The following is a 20,906-nucleotide window of genomic DNA, read 5'->3' on the forward strand; positions in this document are numbered from 1 at the left end:
GATCTGAAGCAAAACTTCCTCCACAAATAGTGATGTAGTTCCTGCAGGACAGCAGTTTACCTGCAATATGTTGCGGGCCACCTTGCATTTATACAGAAATGTATCCAGAGTAAAAGCAACAAGTGGAAATGCCCGTGATCATATTTGTAGTCTTCATCCTTAGTTCACGAATGACTGAGCAGCACCCTCTTGTGGAGAGTTTGTACCTTTTCAGTTTGGTGGCACAGAACGGACGTGACTGAGGTCCTAATAATGAGATCCTGTCTCATGTCTCATAAACAGGAGGGACATAAAATTAGAAATGTGGTCATTGCAGTGGGTTGCAGTGCTACACCTGTACAAACTGCCGCTTCAATAATAAACACGACTGAATTTGAGCTTTTATTTCCCTGGAGTGCTGGATTTGTCTTCTTTCTTCCTTCAGATACTTTCAGTCCTCCAGCATTTGTCCAGAACGTGAAGACGCCTCAGAACCTCAGACGGAGGAGCAGCGACACTACTCCACCAGCTCCACCTCCTTTCCCCAAGGACATTGCCAAACAGAAAAAAGAGAAGGAAATCTTTCTTTAACCCTAAACTTCAGACCATCGGGCAAGTCTGGAATTATAGACGGAGCGGTGAGAAGACTCCAGGATGAGTGTGTGTGTGTGTGTGTGTGTGTAAAGAAATAATTGTAAACAAAGCAGATGTTTGATGAATGTATACACCGTCCTGTTGAAAGAGTGAAGACGTTTGGCCACGTTTGTATATTTGAGAAAGATCTTATTTTGTATTTTTATGGCCGAAAAAAAGTGTTCTTTTTTTTTTAAATTTTTTTTTATCATTTTTGTTTTAAAGTACGATCTATAGCCATGTAACACTCGTGTCTTAAGCTCTTGCTTTTATATAGTCAACGATGGTGTGTGAGTAAGTGAGCAGTATATCTGACAGATTTACCTATTTAAAACTGAACTGTAAAGCATTTTATTTTACTTTTGTTTGAATCAGATATCAATGATTTTAATTTTTTTTTCTTTTTTTAACCTGCTGAGCATGTGTACAAATTAAAAATGTGTGTGGAAGTAGTGTGAGCGCATCGTTAAATGAACATGAACAAAGGCTCAGCAGGTTGCATCCACAACACTTACAACTCTGTTAAAATAATGTTCTGGGGATGTGAAATATTTAACCTCATGTGCCTAATTTTCTCTGGTAGAAACACTCTCGCTCCTCTTTGTTTCATGTAAAATATTTGACATGTCGTGGAATAAAAGCAGGCTGATTTTACAGTTGTGTAAATTTTTTGTTGTTGTTGTTTGTTTAATGACCTTTGCTGAGGGTTAAACCTCTGAAAATAAAACTAGATGTGAAAATCATTTTAGGCAGGTGGAAGTTATAATTACTTCACTTTTTACTTGGGTAAAGAGTACAAAGAACACAAACACTCATCACACAATCCACTACGAGCAAGCAATGGGTGATGGTGGGGAGGAAGAACTGCTTTCTAACAGGAAGATACCTAAAAATTGATTATCTTAAAATTCAGGTTTTCTCTTTGGTAATTTTAAGTTAAAATGTGGACTTTTTTCAGCGAGGGAGAAAAGCTAAAACAACCAAGGATCAGTAAAAGTTAATTGAGGATTATTTTGAACAGCAAAGCATGAGTTAGACTCAAAGAATAAAAGTTATCTTTGGGGTGCAAGATGAGGGGATTAAAAACACCAACCTGGCTCCAGAGTTTGAGGGTGTTATTAAAATATATAGCAGCACATACGTCACTAAAGGGCCTTTTGCAAAACCACTAATAGTGTGCTGGTTGATCAGATAAGTGACCCAGGGTAAATGGACACTCTCTCCATCCTCCACTGATGAGGTGACAGAGGCTCTTTGTGCTTGCTGTTCATCTCTGCAGGGACTTCTCACAGCTGGAAGGCCACGAAGAAAAGACTCATTCAGAGTCTGGAAGGAAATGTGACCATAAATCACCCCGAGATCAGCTCCTGGGGCGGGGGTCCAGCTAAGCTGAGAAGGTTCCTGGCTCAAGTCTGCTGGTCCTGGCTTTCTCCTACAGCCCAAAGGCCAATTTAGACCATAACAAAAGCAGAGTCCCACCTGTCCAGCAACACATGGGAGGTGTGGCAGGGCGTACAAGACTTTATAAGCCACAGAGGGTCTGAAAACAGAAAACCTGAGTGCTCACAGAGGAGATAAATTGCTTCTTCGCCCACTTGGAAACACCACAACAGCAGCCCTCATCTGCTTCAGCCCTGCTCCCATCCTCATCCTCACCTCGTTCCTGCACCGCTCCACTCACTTTACGGAATATAATGTCAGACGTGTATTCTTAGCAGTGAACCCCAGGAAGGCTTCCTGGCAAGACGCTAACAGCGTGTGGCCACCAGCTCACCCTCATCTTTACCAGAATATTCAACCTCTCACTAGACTGGGCAGCCATCCCACCCTGTCTAAAATCAGCCACAATCATCCCAGTGCCGAAGAAGTCTCCCGTCACTAGCCTGAACAACTACCACCCTGTGGCCCTCACTCTGGTAATCATGAAGTGCTTTGAGAGACTAGCCCTTCAGCACATCAAGGACTACCTCCCCCGAGACCTCGACCCCTACCAGTCTGCATATCATGCGAACAGATCCACAGAAGACAGCATCACCATAGCCCTCCACTCTGAGCTGAGCCACCAGGACTATCGGCAAAGCTGAGTCCGCATGTTCTTTGTGGATTACAGCTCAATTTTCAATACAATCATCCCGGATATCCTCATCACCAAACTGGTCACTCTTGCCCTCCCCCCTCTCGCATGTGCCTGGATAAAGGACTTTCTCACCAACCGGCCCCAGACTGTAAGTCTCGGCTCCCCACAGGGCTGTGCGCTGAGCCCCCTCCTGTATTGTGTCTACACCCACGACTGCAGTTCCACCTACAACAACAACCTCATCAAGTTTGCTGATGACACCACGGTAGTCAGATTCATCTCAAAGGGAGACGAGGCAGCCTACTGAGAGGAAGTCCTGAAATTGGCAGCATAGTGTTCAGAGAACAATCTGGCACTGAACACCAACTTGTGGACTTCAGGAGGCACAGCACTGACTTAGCCCCCCTGTACATCAAAGGGGAGTGTGTGGAGAGGGTCCACACCTTCCGGTTTCTCAGCGTCCTCATCTCCGCTGACATCTCCTGGACAGACAACATCACAGCAGTTGTCAAGAAGGCCAGCAGCGGCTGCACTCCCTGAGGCTGCTGCTGAACTTCTACCGCTCATCCATTGAGAGCCTGTTGACATATTGCATCACAGTATGGTACGAGAGATAAAGTGAGGCTTCAGAGAGAAGTCAAAGCAGCACAGAAGATCATCGGCTGCCCTCTCCCCTCCATGATGGACATTTATTTCTCCCACTGCCTCAGCAGAGCAACAAAAATGATCAAGACAGCACCCACCCTGGTTTTGACCTGTTCAACCGCTACAGGTGCATCAGCACAAAGACTGACAGACTCAAAAATAGTTTCTTCCCAAAAGCCATAACCACCCTGAACTCACACATGCACTGACAATACAGTCCCACCCCCAATTCCAAGGCCTTCCCTCTATAAACAGACTACATAACTATCATTACTGTGCAATAGTTTACGTGCAATAACCCTGTAACACTGTAAATATATAACACTAATTATTAATTCCCCCCCCCATATGTATATTTTATTTTATTTTTTTAATACTGCTCATATGTATATAGTGCAGAAGAACTGAGCACCTCACGCCCGTTTCTTTTACCACATGTTTGCACTCCGTAGGAGATACTCTGTATCTCATTGTACATGTGTATAGTGACAAAAGGCATTTTATTCTATTCTATTTTAGAAGCAGTGTGTGGATATAGAGTATAGATCAAGTGTATAGAGTAGATCAGTCTTGAAAAGTGTGATATAAGAAACACAGCAGGCCTAATATTAAATACAATGGTTCTTTATTATACATATGCCTGTTTGGAGGCATTAAAAACCACTGAGTGACACCAAACTATCCTGGCGAATGAATAATGTCGTCCAGAAAACTGTTCAATCACATTCGGACACCGAGGGTGGACTCACTCGCAGCACGCTGCTGTCCAACATGATGCCCTCGGGTCAGACAAACAAAAGCAGAACAAATATGGGACAAGTAGGTCGTTACCATGGTTTCCATATCTTTAAACCCTTATAATTATGCATAAACATACACGTACACACACATAAGCCGACAACAGGCCGTTTCACGAGTTAAAATGCTGTGCAAATGTTTAAATACAAACTAAAAACAACCAGAACCACATACTCTCCAGTTCACACATGAAACTGCAGCACTTTGAGTCCAGCACACGGTTTTCAGAGAGCCTCCCCCCACCCCCCCACTCCAGACGTGGACACGGTAAGGCCAAAAACCCAACTCTTAATATAACACGAGCGCCTCCCAGGGGATGCAGACTGCAGCGCTCAGCAACATTTACAAAGTTCGGGTTATATATCTGGGCTAAAATCAAAATAAAAGCATGCAAACACAAAATGTAACAAAGGCTTGATGAGAAAATAACAAAAGTGCTTTGGTTCAGTCAACAACCAGGTTAGCACCACATTTTAAGGGGTATGAAAGTTTTCAGCTGCTTCATGCTCTGACTCTGGGACACACGCTTCAAAAAGGGCTTTTTAAGGGGATTTAAGTCTCAGTGCGTTTCAAATTAAGTGCTTGAAAACTGATGGGCTTGCAGAGCTGCTGCCATCGCTTTCTCGTGTTATGACCCAAGTCATGATGCTGTGTGTTGTTTGTGCTGATGTAAGTTCCAAGTGGAGGCGGATAATTGGCTAAGCATGGAATGAGGCTCGCTATATAGTGGGACCTATCAAGACCCGCTGCCCCGCCCACTTTCTATTTCCAAACAAGCTGTGCATTTAGCCATGTGTCTTGTGTTTAGTGGTGAGCTGTGTGACCAAGTTACTGTGATGAGAAGAGCTTGGTTGTCTTGTATCGATTGTAAATTGTGTAAAAAGACTTTGCCTTGGTGATCTGGTTGCTGTAGGGGTTTTCTTTTAAAACCTTTTTCTCCTGTTTAGCTTAGTGATACAGGTAAGAGGCCTGTATTTTCTTTTGGGTTTCTTGTCATAGGTAAATCAGTTCTGTTTCATTTCTAGAGTGTTTTGTTTGTTGTTTTGGCCATTCCCTCCCTGATGCTTGCTATCTTTGGAGATTAATAAAATATCTGGTTGTTGTAAAACCGCAATCCTGTGGTAGCGTTGGTCTTTCCTTGTGAGCAGGCAGCATGGGCATTACGTTTCCTTTTTTTTTGTGTTGCGCTCCGGTTTCCCCTTGGCTGGGTTGTAGCCAGGACCTTTAAAGCCCGGTCACACCAGAAAGACAAACAGCTAAATATTTGGGTCCGAGGCTTGGTGACTGTGGCAACAAACTGGATCAGAGTATCTTTCCACACCTCTCTGTCATCAGAGAAGTTTTAGCACTTTATTCTGAAGACTGAGCAAAATTTTATAATCGTTCGCTAACAGGAGCACCTTGAGGTCAAACACATCTGAGATTTTTATTAGATGCAACTGTGCTATCAATTTGACAATTCTGCTTCGCTTCACTCTCAAGTTATCGTGTTCACAAAGATATGTTTCCACACTGCCTGCCCGGCGGGGTGACACCAATACCCTATCAAAAAATGGCTCCATTTCCTGAACAGTTGATGCTAACATTTTGTCAAATCCCTTGAATTAAATTTGAAAGTCTGCTCTTCACTCGCATAGTAATTGTTCGATTTAGGATCCACTGTGGTGCACAGAGGCAAAAACTACAAAATAAATGTGCCTTTCTCCAACAAATTATGAACCTGGCACTACCTTTAACTGCTAGATAAAAAAAACAACTGATTGCTATTTAGAATTTTTTCTTTTGTCCAAAAGCAGAAAACAATGTTCGAGATGCCTTATTTTACAAGTTTTGTTTGTGTGATCAACATTTCAGAATCCAATTATACTCTGTTTCTTACACATATATGAGAAGCTGGAGCAAGAATGAATATTTAAATCTTTAATTGTCTGTTTGCCACCTAATATTTTACCATTTCTCTTTTTTCGCTCCATCAGGTTAGTTGGATCCTGGAGTTATTTGTATGAGACTGATCAGGCACTAAATACATTTTTTGATTGCTTAAAGTTCATTAAAGTTGGTTTTCAGGGGTGCAAAACATGCAGCTCACGGCTCATTCGGCTAATTAATAATTAACTAATTAATTCATTACCACTATTCCTTTAATAGCGATGCCAGTATTTCCACACAGCAACTACTACTATTGCTTATTTTTTTCTGCTCTAGACATGCCGTTTGAATCGTGAAGAACTAAAACCTCCACATGTGAAGTTTTTTCCCCCTTTCTCTGATCTGTTACACGTCAGGGTGCTCATTATAAATGGACGATTTATTAAATAATTAATAGGTCAAAAATATTTTTTTACTCAGGTTTAGATCTCAGCTTTTAAAAGGTCTTTTTTCTCCATAAACCACTTCTTAAATGTAAAGAAAACCAAAAATCAGGAAGGGTATTTTTTTTAATCTGCCATTTAGCTCTGGTGTTACTGGTCAAGTTATACATTGCACTGTTATTTGCTGGCGTGACGGGGTCTTTAGGTTGGCACAGAGCTGAGCAGAGTGGAGATATTTATTGTTTTCTCAATGGAGTAGTGTAGATTGACTTTTCACTCCCCTTTCGGGTGGTGCAGATTGTATGTTAGTAGGATGGGACTGCTTCTGTTTGTCTGTGCCCGGCTGAGCCCGACATTCAGAAAACACAGACTCGTACTTGGCACTGAGTGCAAACAAGCATCACTATGTGAAATGTCCACTGACTCGGACACACTGTAAAAAGAAAATGAACAAAGTAAACACGGTGAAATGGAAAAGTGCCGTACTAGACGTTATTTCAGTTGGGTTTTTTTTCCTCTTCATTGCTCTCCACCGGGGGAGTTTTCTGAGGCGGGTCCTGGGGGGAGTCTTCACTCTGACTGGCTTGCTCCTCTGCAGTTGGTGACTCTGGTTTAGCTGAGGGCTCCTTGGTCGGCGGCGCGGCGGTTTGTGTGCAGTTGATCGGTGCGAGCACTATGGCAGGCTGCAAGGGACAGAAAACAAAAGCCTGCATGAGTGAAGGGCGCCAGGCTGAACACAAAATTTAATGACAGGAGCTACAGGAGAGCAGAAGGCAAACAGAACCAAACGCTACACAGGCACAAATTTAACCCCAGCTAAAGTAGCTTTGTGCCCTCAGAGGTATTTGCAGGAATAAAAACGTCCCACTGAGGTTTTTAGCCCCATCAAGCTACACAGAAATAATCTACATCAACATCAGCCCCACTAATGGAGTCAGAGTTTCCCATGTGATCACTACTTTATCATCAATGCAAAAATGAAGCAAGGTTAAGAGAGCAGAGGGAGGTACTACGAAGCAAGTTCATAAAGCCAGGCTTACTTTGTGTTAGCTGGCTCAACAACACCTAAAACCCCAGTCAGAGGTAACAGGTATCTCAACAGTGGTTTTCAGCTTCCTGTGTTAGCTCAGGTTTTCTGCTTCAGGCTCTGAGCATGCTCACAATAAAGAGCAGGCATCTGATGAAAGTTATTTTACAGATTTAATATTCTTGTTTGTAGTCCTGATAAATGGACAACAAACAAACAGACCGACTTTCTAATCTGTGTTTTTTAAGCTGGAATTTCAGCAGGCTTGGCAGAAGATTTAAATAAAATACAAAAACAATTGTTTTCTGCATTAGAAAATAAATGCTAACATATTCCTGCCTCTCTTTCGGAGGTTATAGTGAAACACAGCTCTACCATGTATGTAATCACTTATGTATATACAATTTTTTTTTTATTCCTGTCCTAATTTTATTCTTTTTATACAGATGCTGTAACAATAATTTCCCTTGTGGGAACATGAATGTATATATCTGCACATGGCATGTATAAAACCTATTGCTCCAGCAGAGAATCTGAATCTATCTAGAATCAGTGAAAACGTGGCACTTCCAGACAGTTTTAAATAGCTTCAGTTACCATGGTGATCAAGAAAGCCACCCCTGGGACACTGAAAACTCTGACTTAAGGCTCACTAAGCCATGAATTTCACTTCGTAGTACGCCCGTCGGGGTATTTGATGGTAGAATGAAGCCCGGTTTGAATACCTGCAGTGACATTCTGAGCCCTCAGCAGCAGACTAGAGCACACCCACAGTAAAATAAAGGGTGAGGAGTAGCGATGGAGGGGGACAGTGAAAACAGAAAGAAGCAGTTGGAATGGATGGAATTATTTAAAGGGGTTACTCAACTTGAAATTCTACTTTAGTCTGCATGTTATTTAAACCTAGATTTTTTTCTCCTTTTTTTTTTTTTAAAGTCTTTTTGTTCTTCCGTAGTAGGCAGTCATATCAAACTGGTATTCACCACAAATCCACTTCCAGTCCAGAACTGGGGCAACTCCCTGCGCCACAGCGCAAGACTGAGGCTGGTGAGCAGAGTGCAAGGCACCAGGTAGAGTAACGCCGGCTGACCCATCTGCATCACGGCCAGCGCCACGAAGGTGATCAGCAGGCCGATGCCGTAAGCTGACGGGAGAGAGACAAAGACAGATGTCACTTTAGCTCCTGCAGGTGTTCTGCAAGCTGGTCCGCTGCTATATTCTTATTTACAGGTCGTCCTTGGCCTGCTTCTACCTTACTCACTGAGCTACAACCATCAGAAAAGTTACTGAAGTCTTTTGTTCCCAGACTTGTTCCTTGCACCTGTTCCTAAAGCCTGTACCAGATCTGGCAGGAAAATGAAATCATCTCTTTTTTGCTCTAAAACTGAAGTCCTCAGGAGAGGAAGTGCTGATGTTTTCTACTGGCTAGTCTTAACAATCTGTTTATTACATTACAAGCACCACGGTCATTTTTCTGGGGGTAAAACGATGAGTTGAACAACAGAGCAGAACCTCCCCTTATCAATGTCATTCCCACCTGAATGAGGCTCATCATAACATCAGCATTTCACAGAGTACAGCCCACCTCCATCCCCTCCTCCAGCCCACGTACGTACCGATTGTACAGGCCATGAAGTAGATCCTGTAGGATTGTGTTAAAATGTCAAATCTGTGACAGTACACAACCAGCAGACCTGAGAAAAGAAAACCAAAGAGGCATTCAGAACAAAGGGAAAGACTAACAGCAGTGTTTCACAAAGCTTTCTTAGCAGACTTCCATTTTTAGTATTTTTTTTAATTCTTTGATGAATTTGATGAAGCATGTGAACTGTGTCATCATAAAACATTTGATTTGCATACCTGGTACTAAGATATCTCCGAAGCCAAGCAGGGAGAAGGGGCGGTCACAAAGAGCCAGGGGGGAGGAGTTTAACCGTGGCACTTTAAGCACCATGGGAAGCTGGAGAAAACACAAAAATTAACATTACCATCAACTACTGAGCTGAGAGGGGTGTTTGGAGGACTTAACCGAGGTGTACCACGTAGGCTCACCTTTTCATGTGTGGAGGAGTCAGAGGGACCAGCTGCTACCTCCACCATTATACTTTGCCCACTCTGGAGAAAAGGTAAGGAGTAAAAACACAAAAACAAAGAACACAGCAGACAACAACTAAACTAAAGAGACGTGTGTGACAACCTGACATACCTTTGTGAAGGAAGGTGTAATAAATACGAAGAAAACATCATAGACGAACAGGACGGTCATTAGTAAAGTGCAAGCCTGCATCAGGGAGCAAAAGCAAAGTTTCAGACAAAACTTTTATTAAAACAATCAAACACAGTTAAAAACCTTTCAAAAAATTGTGTTGTGGTTCAGATCTGTCACCTTAAATGTGGGCAGCCTGACTGTTTTGAGCATGTAGAGACAGAAGGCGATCCCCAGGGCGTCCTGTAACACCCACGCCCACCTGGAAGACACGTAACACATTAGTCAGCCAGCACCATCACCATATCATGTACCTTAAAGGCGTCATTACACACAGACTTTACGCCACCCGACACACACACCCACAATAATTCTGCCCTCAAACCAAAATTCTTGGGTGCTGGAAGAAAGTGTGCAGCACAGCCTGTAGGAAACCAACAGCTTCAGCTCTCTTGATACTTCAGCAAAAGCATCTTTCCAAGTGAAAGTGAAAATTTTCCCTCCAAATATAGCAACTACGGGGTCACTCTGAATTTTAAACCAGAAGATATGGACTTCTGGAGAAGCCCACAATAATAATTCCTTTCTCAAAAAGCTGAAATAGCCCGAGTGGTGACACTTCTGGATTATGTGATAAGGTATCTACTATTAGGGCTGGGCCATATCATACCGTTCACTGTAATACCGGTATAATGTTAGGAAATGATAAGAAAATGAAATATGGCAATAGAATATGGGTAAAACACGCATGTGCAGTGCCTTTGTTTTCATACACACATGGTGGAAAAAGCATGGTGGCGATAGAGAATGAGAAGGGCAAAAGCGGATCGCTGAATAAAACTGATGAAGCAGAATTGGTTTGTAAAAATGCTGCAACTTCAGTGGTGTGGAACTGGTTTGGCTTTTGTGCCCTCAGATACACACCAAAGCACATTTTTTGGTAGAGCATGCAAGCGGGCCGTCGTTATTACCGAACCGATTTAATGTTTTAGAATTTATTCTTCTTCCTGCTCCTTTTCATGCATGGAAACAGTTTTACTTTAATTGAAAGGAAGGTTGTGTATGGGAAATGAATTACGGCTGTACCATGTGTGAAACAAAAAAAAAAAAAAAAAAAAAAAAAAAAAAAAAAAAATGTGGTACACAGCGCTCAAAAGTCTGTCAAAAAAATGTTTTAGTACGACTTTGCTAAGCTACGAAGCCGCGCCGCTTGATGGATTGTCGGAGCATTATGGTTAGCGTAGTCGAGAGCCTCACAGAGTGATACGTACTGTGCTTCAACATAATATTACCACACTGAGTGTGTCTAACCTCTTTTTAAGTTTTGTGGATATTATACATGGTTATGCTGAGGACATGTCAGCTAATTTCCACTGGAAATGCCTTTTGGTTAAACTGTCAGCAAGGAATTTGCATTTGCACTGTTAAATTTTTATATAACTTTAATGCACATAAAAAACAGCTGCTTGTTTAAGTGAAATGGTAAATGGCCTGTATTTGTATAGCGCTTTACTAGTCCCTAAGGACCCCAAAGCGCTTCACACATCCAGTCATCCACCCATTCACACACACATTCACACACTGGTGATGGCAAGCTACATTGTAGCCACAGCCACCCTGGCTATTTCCCACCGCTGCACATGTCAACCAATAGTATTCCTTACTCCCATTCACCTCAAGTTAAACTTCGTACCTGACCTAATTTTTTGCCTCTCATGATTATTCCCCCATTAATCGCTACAAGCTGGTGAATTTGACCTTTTCTTCTATGACTGTGAAGCCCTGCAGTGCCTTTGTCTGTAGCTGTAGTGGAATGAATTCAATTGTTTTTTAAATTTTGTGTTGTGCACTCACTGGTCTTCGTTGCGAAACACCATCCAGATGATGCTGACACCAATGCAGAGGACCGACAGCAGCAGCATGCGGATCTGCGGCCGCTTGTTCAGGTACGGCAGGTTGTTCTCTGGGATCCTTTTTTTCCAAAACATAGGTCAGATGTCAGCCACTACACCACAGCCCTTTCTCTCAGAGAAATACAGTCACTGTTAAGCATGAAATGCAACTAAAAAGTGTTTTTATTAGCATTAATCTGCAGATAATCATGTTAACCATGTATCATTTGGTCTAAAAACACAAGAAAAAAGGGTGTACAGAAGAAACAGGAAACAACTGCTCAATCCACATTGCTGAAGAAAAAAAAATGTTCCTAAACCGTTTACTCATCATGCTGTAAGTATAATGAGTATTTAAGTATTTATAGGAGCTTTTCTGTTTCCAGGGTGGAGTGATTGTACAGCAGACATCTTTATTGAATTTAATAAATAAGAACTGGGCGAACAAGTTTGAATTTATTTTAGATTTGAGAAGCTCAATCATATATACACCCTGACTAGTATTTGGTTGAATGTAAATCATCAAGTTGCACCTCGACCAGACATAGAAAACATACATGTATGGAGAGAAAAAAACCAAACAAATGTCATGCTGTTTAAAGCATCATCGCACCTGCTAATATGACCCGAAGACTCACCTGCACTTGCAGAAAGGAAGTCTCCTGACAAACGGCCACAGGCAGCTGTACAGGCCGACAGAGGAGGCCAAACAGAAGATCCTGATGACCCAAATGGCTAAACGGTGAAGAAACAGCAGACAGAAGCTGAGTAGATATTATCGTGTAAGGAAACCCGCTTCTTTGGCATCCCCCGTCCTTAAACGCCTGAATAGTGGTATTGCTTTCCCTTTTGTACACTATTGCCATCGGCAGCTTTCAGCAGCTTTTTAATCTGTTTAAAGGGGAAATGTTATCTCAGCCATTGAGCTCTTTATCAGTGCAGCCATTCTTTACACTCAGCAGGGTTTGACTCTGCTGCAGCTTAATGGTGGACACCAGGCAGCTCTGCGAGAGGAAATGATCTCTGAAGAATCTCAGTTTACCCTGGAGCTAAATGGAGAGGGGATTATTAATTTAATAAGATTAGTTTAGAAGCTTGGACCTTTTAACCAGAAATCCTGTTTTATTCATTTTGTGTATTTTCTTGTTGCACCTGTGTGTGATGTGCATTTTTTTAAAATTTCTTCACCCTTCTTTTTTTATTCACAACCTATTCTACTGTATTGCATTTTAATCTTTACTTATTTTGCTCATTTAATTGAGCTCCTTTCTATTATTTGGTTTTTACCTTAAGTAAAACACTTAAATACTTGCTTTGTCGTATTGTCTTTTTATTTTGTTAGCAAAATATTTATTCTACTTATTTAAGCTAGTTTTTTAAGGAGGAAAGAGGCAGCAATGTTAAAGGCTTAAGACACTGATGGTGAGCCTTCTATCATCATGGACAAAGTGAGACTGCACAACAACAGGATTAACAAGCCAGCGGACTTTATGAGAACTCACTGGGGAGTTCCACCTCAGCAAGAAATCTACATCTATGCTTGTTCAGTGCCAGTGATTCCTCCTGTGCATTTTTGTCTAATTTTTCTGGGGATTCTGGGGAATGGAGTCTAATAGAAGTTTCATCATCCGAGCGACATACAATGTGCTACCTTCCCCAATAAATCTGCAGCAGTGGTTTGGAAAGGACCCAGCGTACCCCCTGTGTACAATCCCAGCCACACTCAAGCACATCTTGGTTGGTTGTAGGACTAGCCTTACTCAGAGCAGATACACATGGAGACACAACCAGGTCCTCAGGTGTCTGGCTGAGAAAGTTGAGCACAAAAGGAAATTCATCAACGCTCAACCCTTCACAAAGCAAGAGGAACGTCAGTCAGTCAGGGTAAAACATAACATTAGAAGTTTTGCTGGTTGACTGCTACAGCTGTCTCAGGGCCTCCTGGGGACTGTGCAGTTAACCTCATGGTAGTAAAACTAAAAAGAATGAAAAATGTTCCGCTCTTCTTCCCTTTTCTGGGAGGCAGTGGGGAGGTAGAGTGGGCGCTGTCCTCTCTGCTCTCTCCTATCTTATCTTACTTACTTGTCTTGCTCCTCTCTATCACTTTTTCTGTCCCTTTGAAGAAAAGCAGCCACTAGGCCCAGGATCCTCCAGCAGCCACTAGGCCCAGGCTCCTGCAGCAGCCGCTAGGCCAAGGCTCAACCAACAAGTTAATCAACAGTGACTTCAACGGGCCATCACAAGGAAAAAAAAAAAGGAAATACAAAAAGAAGCTCCATAAATGTTAAAGAAGTACGTATTTCTCAGCTGCAGTGAATAGATAGAATAAACTGTAGAAAACTAAACAGGAGAAAGAAGAAAACAATTTTAACATAAACCATTGACACACTCCAGGGCCTGATCAACCCTGGCAGGGCCTCCTTGGATGAGGGTGTCTAGTGATAATGGCCGAAACACCCGATGAATTCAAGGTCCACCACTGACGACGTGTCTAAATTTTAATAATTTAGATCAGATCTCTAATCCCTAAACCTAACCAAGGAAAAATGGCAGATTAGCTTGTGTAAAAGAACAAAAGTTGAGGCACACAACGATGTGTGCCGCTGGTAAAGTTTCTGCGCTGCTTTTCCTCATAACACCCATCCCCCGAGATTTTCTCCATTAAAAGCAATGCATTGTCAGGAATTGTGACATCTAGTCCTTTACTGAATCAACTTGGCTTTTAAATTTATCAGCAAGAGAGCAACAATATAGGAAATAATAACTGTTCTTAATATAAGGACCTTCAAATATCAGTAAATTCCTGGAGGGAGATAGCTGAAAGTATCAGAAGTGAGATTCAGAAACGTGTAAATATGTTTATAAAAATATGTTTTCGGAGGGGGAAAAGTGCCAGCATTTTACTTGTTTCTATCTGCTGGCTCTGCATAAAAAACACTGAGACACAACGAACCTCAGCTGCCGAAAACTATGCTGCACAAACATGTAAATGAGCTGTTATCAAGGATGTACTCAGGATGGGCCTGAGTGTGTTTAACCACTGAAGTCCAGCTTGTTTGACTAACATAATTAACGTGCTGTGCCCGGGCGCGGTTCAGTTAGACTCGGTACAGTATGCATGTATCGCATTCCCCTGCACTTCCCTCTTTAAAAATAACTCTGAAAGGAAAGCGTTGCACCGCTTTCATAATCAAGTCCCAAAATCCACAAACTCATAAAACTCATCGGGCTCTGCAACAGTGTTTTAGTAAATCAGAGAGTGACTGTGAGAGAGGAGCTGCTGCCAAGATAAATGTAAGCATCCTCTGGCACAGTGTGAGCACTGGGCAGCAGGAGGACAAGTGTCCCTAATCTGAGTAAGCTACTGCATACTGTAGATAAAAAGAATATAAACTTGCCAAGTGGTGAGGAGAAATTTGACGTTTAAATTAGTTAAAAATTTTGACAATGAATGCCTAGTAAGTCCAGGAATTATCCATACAGATGTTTCAGTCAAGAAAAACGAGGAAACCTGTAAGATCCAGTTAAAAGCTGCAGGCTTGAACTAAATCAGCTGCTCTGGGACCATTTTTCTGATTCTGACAGACTGTAAAAGTAAACACATCCTAAATTATCACTTCATTTGATTCTAAACTACAAACACTTATTGCAAAAGCACCGTTCTGTGTTTTTTTTGCACTTCTGGAGGGTTTTTTTCAAATATGTTTTGCTCTATGGTTTTTGTGCACATAGCAAATGCTGGGTTTTTTTTAGGTTTTGTCACATCTTTTGCACAACCTCAATCCAGAGAAAATCCCTTCTGAGTGACGCCAAGCCACAGTGAGTAAGGACAAATTAAAAGCTTTGAGAGGCTAACCGCCCCCAACACACTAATGAATACTGGGCAGAAGGAACTGAAACCACCATCATTTACTGGTCCCATAAACATGCTTCTGATCTAACGGATTTACTTATCTTTTAAATGTTTTCTTCAGCGCGACTAGTATAGCAGCGGTTATATTCTGTGTACGCTTCGTGTGTATCTGCATCGTACCCAGGTGGTCGTAGAAAAAGTAGAGTAGCACCAGCATGTTGCAGCACATGACGACGAACACACAAATCATGATCGGGGTTACGTCTACGGTCTCCTCCTCTTGCTTCTCGGCACTGTCGTCCCGCTTGTGCTTCATGTACCGTCTGCAGGAGGACAAGCAACAGTGAGTAACTCTAAAGACAAAGAGTATATATGCACACATGTTTGCTCTGGGGTTTTGTCTTTCACATTGCAGATTATGGTCCAGTGTTTGGTGATTTACCAAAACACACGGGATAACCATATTGCCATTAAAAGTCTATATTTATGGTCATTTGGTCAGCTGGCTGGCGTTCACTTCCATCCTGAGTTGAAAACACGCACTCATGATTCCAGATGTTTTTTTCTCTGTGGTGCTGTGCGTCAGCGACCCCATCTCACTCTGCCCTCCTTCACCTCAGAAAACTCCAAAAAAATGGACTCAGATTGGGTTAAGCCAATGAGTCACCCATACTCAAATAAACAGTGCTGCCCTTTACTGGAGTCGCAGCGGTAAGATGCAGATTGCTTGGTTTGAAAAGAAGAGAAGCACTCATAGTCACCCAAAAGGAAAGTCTTTTGCAATCACGCACTTGTATTTTGTTGCCAGGAAAACTCTGACCAATGTTCTCTGGAGCCTCTCCTGATGAAATATGTCTAATGTAAATTTAGCAGCTGTGACTAAATGCATTGTTTGCACTCGCTGAAGGAATTTCTTTGATACCCAATACTTGCATCATTGTATTTTTGTATCACTTAATGCAGTATTGTTCAACCCAGACTGAAATCACTTTTTAACTTTAATTTTTTCAAAACGTCTGAAGACTCTGGCTGTCATACTGCAGTACAGCTGAAACTCTGACACTATGGGATTTTCCACTGAATCACTTCTACAGTAGCACTTTCACAGGACCAGTAAACTTACTTCTTGCTGTCTCTGCTGCCGGCCCAGTAGCCTCCAATAGCCACCGTTCCTACTGCCATCAAGAAGATGATCACCATGTTATAGTCTAACACTGGCTCATTGGGTGCGTACATGGCAACCAGCTGTCCTTTACCAAAGGTCTGCAGAAGTAAGAAACAGCATTAGATTTGCCAGATGTCAAACTTCAAAACTAAATAAAACATGCCAAAATAAGGAAGTGCTACTTAATTTATATTAAATAAACCCTCATTTAGCCTACTTCAAAGTAGATTAACTCTGATGTTGTGACTAATAAGCCTAATTCAGTGCATAACACTGGACTGAAGTCATGAATCGCAACAAGAGTCTCTGTCATGGTGCTCAGTTTTAGATACACTTTTCCACTTAGATACATTTTCCACTCCACTCAAAAAACAAATCTGTCTGAAAAAGAGCATTTAACCAGTTGCTTCCAGCTGGATAGACGTGCCATGTGCCGTTTATCGTGTATCAAAGCTTAAACCATCTCTAAGTAGTTCCCTGAACATGTCAATCAGTTCACTGTACTCAAATGGACTCTGCAGTCACCAGATCTCAATCCAGCACAGCACCTTTAGGATGTGGTACAATGAGAGATTCTCATCGTGGACATGGAGTTAACAAATCTGCAGGAACTGTGTGACACCATCATGTCAATAGGGAGCAAAATCTCCTCCAGCACTTTCTTGAATCTGTACCATGAAGAATTACAGATGAAAGGTAGTTTACCCTGATACAAACAAGGTACACATATTAAAGCATCCAGTGACACAAAATTAGAAAACGGATAATAAGGCTAGGTGTAGAGCTTCTAAAGTGAGAAGAGAAATATCGGTTGGTAGCTGACTTCTCACCTTGCTTATATCCAACATATCAGAGTAGCTGAGCAGTGCCACAGGAATGTCAATCTCTTCATACTGAGTCTTGTTTCCTGCTGGTGGTGTCTGTAGGGAAAAAACAAAAACAAAGCACATTTGTCAGGGACCAAAAAACCCTGTTTAATTCTGACACAGAATAGCCGTGAACAGCTGTCTCACCAGTCTGTCCTTGCTGACGATGAGCAGGCCCTTGGCACCATTAATTTGGGCCAGGCGAACTTTTTCATAGAAAGTGCAGTTCCCCCTCATCACCATGGGGATGCGGTTCGGGAAGCCTCCCTCTGGGACCTCAGAGGGTGAGCACAGGACCGATGTTGTCAAGTCATGGATCTGGAGACGTGACTTTGAAACAAAAGGTTTGGAAATACTCTCAGAGGTTTCAAAATACAGTAATTAGAGATGTTGTTTGTTTTAATTAATTACTCATTATGTACTGTTTATTATTCTTTAATGGAACAAAGAAGCTTCCTCATTTAGTGTAAAAAGGGGCAGCCTTGTCATAAAAATCCATGTACTTCTAAAAGACTAGTTTTTGTTTCTCATTATACACCTATATCCAAAAATAAAACCCTCGTGTGAGTATGATCTAAAAACTGTAATTCTTGTATTTATTTCTTGTTGCGTGTATTACTACAGCCTAATATATTCTGATATTCATAAAAGCTCTCCAGTGATTGCGCTTGGTTCAGAAAATAGCAGCTTGACTCGTAACAGGCAATAAAAGTAGAGATTATATTTCAGCATCCTGTCTTCCTAAGAAAAGATGTTGTACACTGAGGCTTAGCCTCATTGCACCGTGTGGCCTTGAAGCAATTTGAATTTTTACAATTTTTGGTTAACCCCCTTTGTTAGTGACTTACTGCCTTATTGAGATCCTGAGGTAAATGTGCCCACTGGGAGTTGAAGAATATGCAGTAATCCTTTCCTTTGCTCTTGCCCTTGTCACTGAAATGGGCCATACCATACTCTCCCACCACCTGTCAACATAAAAACAATGGCTGGATCATCTCACATGTCCAAGAAAAAGCAAATTTTTATACCACAGAGTTGAGCTTTAATTCTAGCAGCCCTATGAATGTTGATGTTTCGCTGTCTGCATCAATTTGAGACGGTATAAGCCTATAAGCCTTTTTGAAGCTATGATTAAACTATTCGTACCCCTTTTAGTTGGTTTTTGTATACCCTTCTTCATATAAACGGTGCACACAATATGATAAACCCTTGTATGTATAATAAAGCTCAGCAGCACTACAAACTACAGCCTTCAGTGTATAAAAAGGCTCAGTAACAGCTCCTACAATCAGGGTTTCTGCAATGTACTTGAAGTTAGATTTAAGGCTTTTAAACACATTTCTCAAATACCTCTTCTTTCTTTCTCTTTCCACATGACAATCTTTAGCTAGATTAATAGTTTTTTCACTGAACACAAAACAGATAAACCTGTTCAAATTTTAGTTTGGCTCACTCAGTTATATTGTTTCTGTTAGTGACTGTGAAACTCTAATTTCAGACGCGTTCCATATTTTACAGCACTACCGCAGTCTAAGTTGTCAGTGGTTAACATCAGATTCACTGTCGTAATCACTGTGAAGATAAACCCAGTGTCGGTTTCAGGTGAGGTGAATCGGCAATAATCCTCTTTCATTAATGCTGCATCAAAAGGTGAGTAATGTGTGGGTTTCCAGGGCCCAGAAATCTCCGCAAGCTAACAGACATAGCATCTATGCTAACGTTCCCGGAAAACCGCAGGGAAATAAAAACCCAAATCTTTGTTTGTTAACCGCAGGCTGCTACCCGACAAAGACGCACTGAGGGACAGTTTTCGAAGAAACAGACGCGGTCTCTCTCACCTTCTGGATGAGAAAAGCGACCCAAATCAGTGTTTCGGGGACCCTCATGGTGTCTAGCTTGTTGTTGTCTCCCCCATCGACCAACCAACCAACCAAACGCTTGGCTCGCCCCGAACTCCCTGCACGAGAGCCCCCAACGCCGGCTCTAACAGGCCGCGCCCATTTCGTTCGGCTAGGCTTTTTAATTGGATGATATTGTCATGTGCCACTTAACGCGTTGCTGTTTGGATAAAAACAGACTGCCAAAAAACGATAGAAATAGTAGCGGTCACTGACAGCACGAAAAGCCTAACATGCTTTACAGCTAAACATAATTTTTAAAAAACCCCAACAACAAATAAAAGATGAGTTTTAGAGTTTGGTTAAAAGTTTTTCAATTCATTAGCATGAATACATAAAAATAAATAAATAAAAGGCAACAATTTTTCTTCAGCGCAAAAAATGCAAAACTCTTAGCATGTTTAACCCAAATTTTCTAAAAAAATACAAAAAAAAAATACAAAAAAAAAATACAAAAAAAACCATTTGTATGCAGGTGATTAATTCCAATATCTTGGAAGTAAGTGGAGCGGCTGCTCCTGGCACAACTTCTGCTCCTGCTGAGCTCATCACTGGACCCAGTTCAGTTTGGCTACCAACCTGCTGTGGCACCGGAGTGGATGACCGTCATTCACCTCCTACATCGTTCGAAAATCATCTTCATTGATTTATCCAGTGCATTTAGAACCATTCTTCCCACAGTTCTGAAGGACAAGCTGGAGAACATAGAAATGGACCATCACCTCACAACATAGATACTGGACTATCTGACCGACCACAGTATGTGAGAACTCAGGCTGTGTGTCGGACAGGGTCATCTGTAGTACGGGGGCCTCACATGGAACAGTTCTGACTCCGTTCCTCTTCACCATCTACACTGCAGACCTCTCCCACAACTCCACCCAGTGCTTCCTGCAGAAGTTCTCTGACGACTCTGCAATAATCGGCTTCATCACCGATGGGGACGGACAGTGTAGTTTGCTGGGGCAGCAGCATCACTGCTGGGGACAGAACGAGCCTGAACAGGCTGATCCAAAGGAACAGCTCTGTTCTAGGATGCCATCTGGACCCAGTGGAGGTGGTCAGTGACATGATGGCTAAGCTGTCATCCCTACTGAACAACAAGATAAGATAAACTAGGTTTATCTTATCGTATCTTACTTCAGTCACTTTAATTTTAAAACTGTGTAATTTTAAAACTCTATATACTGTATATTCTGTGTATTTATTATTTCAATCTTATTGTCTGTTCTTATTGTCCTTATCTTCAACGTTATGCTGCTCTGTTGCCCCTTGGGGCAATTAACAACAACAACAAACAGCTTCTGATACATCCCCACTCAGGTGAGGGATTCCCAGCAATTCGCCGTCCCTGGTGGTCTAGTGGTTAGGATTCGGCGCTCTCACAGGGTTCGATTCCCGGTCAGGGAACTAATTTTTCAAACAATGTCAACTCTGCACACCTTTGAGCACATATCAAAGTCTAACTATGAACTCCTTGGCTCTTTTAACCGGATTTACGCACAAAACTGAATATCCTATTGTCAAAACCCTAGCATCATAAGACATGGACCTT

At 41.9% G+C, this 20,906-nt stretch overlaps 2 protein-coding genes across 3 annotated transcripts in view; one reads left to right on the forward strand and one right to left on the reverse strand.

Moving 5' to 3' along the window:
• arhgef18a (Rho/Rac guanine nucleotide exchange factor 18a) overlaps positions 1–1,252 on the forward strand; it is a 32,754-nt gene extending 31,502 nt beyond the window's left edge. The window contains exon 20 of the mRNA XM_087832034.1: positions 425–1,252. Within this exon, the coding sequence (XP_087688160.1) occupies positions 425–570 (146 nt within the window). The 3' untranslated portion in view covers positions 571–1,252. The remainder of the gene's footprint in view (positions 1–424) is intronic.
• A 4,045-nt stretch (positions 1,253–5,297) lies between these two features.
• On the reverse strand, positions 5,298–19,435 carry sppl2b (signal peptide peptidase like 2B). 2 transcript variants are annotated; one of them, XM_006792221.3, is made up of 15 exons: positions 19,292–19,433; positions 18,302–18,418; positions 17,601–17,783; positions 17,418–17,507; positions 16,546–16,685; positions 15,603–15,745; positions 12,208–12,304; positions 11,532–11,648; positions 9,858–9,939; positions 9,678–9,752; positions 9,524–9,586; positions 9,332–9,431; positions 9,088–9,165; positions 8,455–8,615; positions 5,298–7,127 (listed from the first exon to the last, which is right to left on the reverse strand). In XM_006792221.3, the coding sequence occupies exons 1-15, from the start codon at positions 19,337–19,339 to the stop codon at positions 6,942–6,944; spliced, it is 1,680 nt and encodes a 559-aa protein (XP_006792284.1). In that variant the 5' UTR covers positions 19,340–19,433; the 3' UTR covers positions 5,298–6,941. The 2 variants fall into 2 exon arrangements, 1 of the variants encoding a protein (XP_006792284.1); XR_004843672.2 differs by having other exon boundaries at positions 6,989–7,127; positions 8,340–8,615; positions 19,292–19,435.
• Positions 19,436–20,906: the final 1,471 nt, after the last annotated feature.

The sequence above is a fragment of the Neolamprologus brichardi genome, chromosome 18 (assembly GCF_056152115.1).
Source record: "Neolamprologus brichardi isolate AB-2024 chromosome 18, ASM5615211v1, whole genome shotgun sequence".
In the NCBI taxonomy this organism is placed as follows: domain Eukaryota; kingdom Metazoa; phylum Chordata; class Actinopteri; order Cichliformes; family Cichlidae; genus Neolamprologus; species Neolamprologus brichardi.

Bases quoted from the DNA above. Each gene is read 5' to 3' on its own strand.
- sppl2b (XM_006792221.3), bottom strand. From the start codon at position 19,339: ATGAGGGTCCCCGAAACACTGATTTGGGTCGCTTTTCTCATCCAGAAG. The intron at 9,753-9,857 runs GTGACAGATCTG...TCCCTGATGCAG, and splicing joins TCAGGCTGCCCACATTTAAG to GCTTGCACTTTACTAATGAC. The intron at 9,166-9,331 runs GTATGCAAATCA...TTCTTTTCTCAG, and splicing joins CGGAGATATCTTAGTACCAG to GTCTGCTGGTTGTGTACTGT.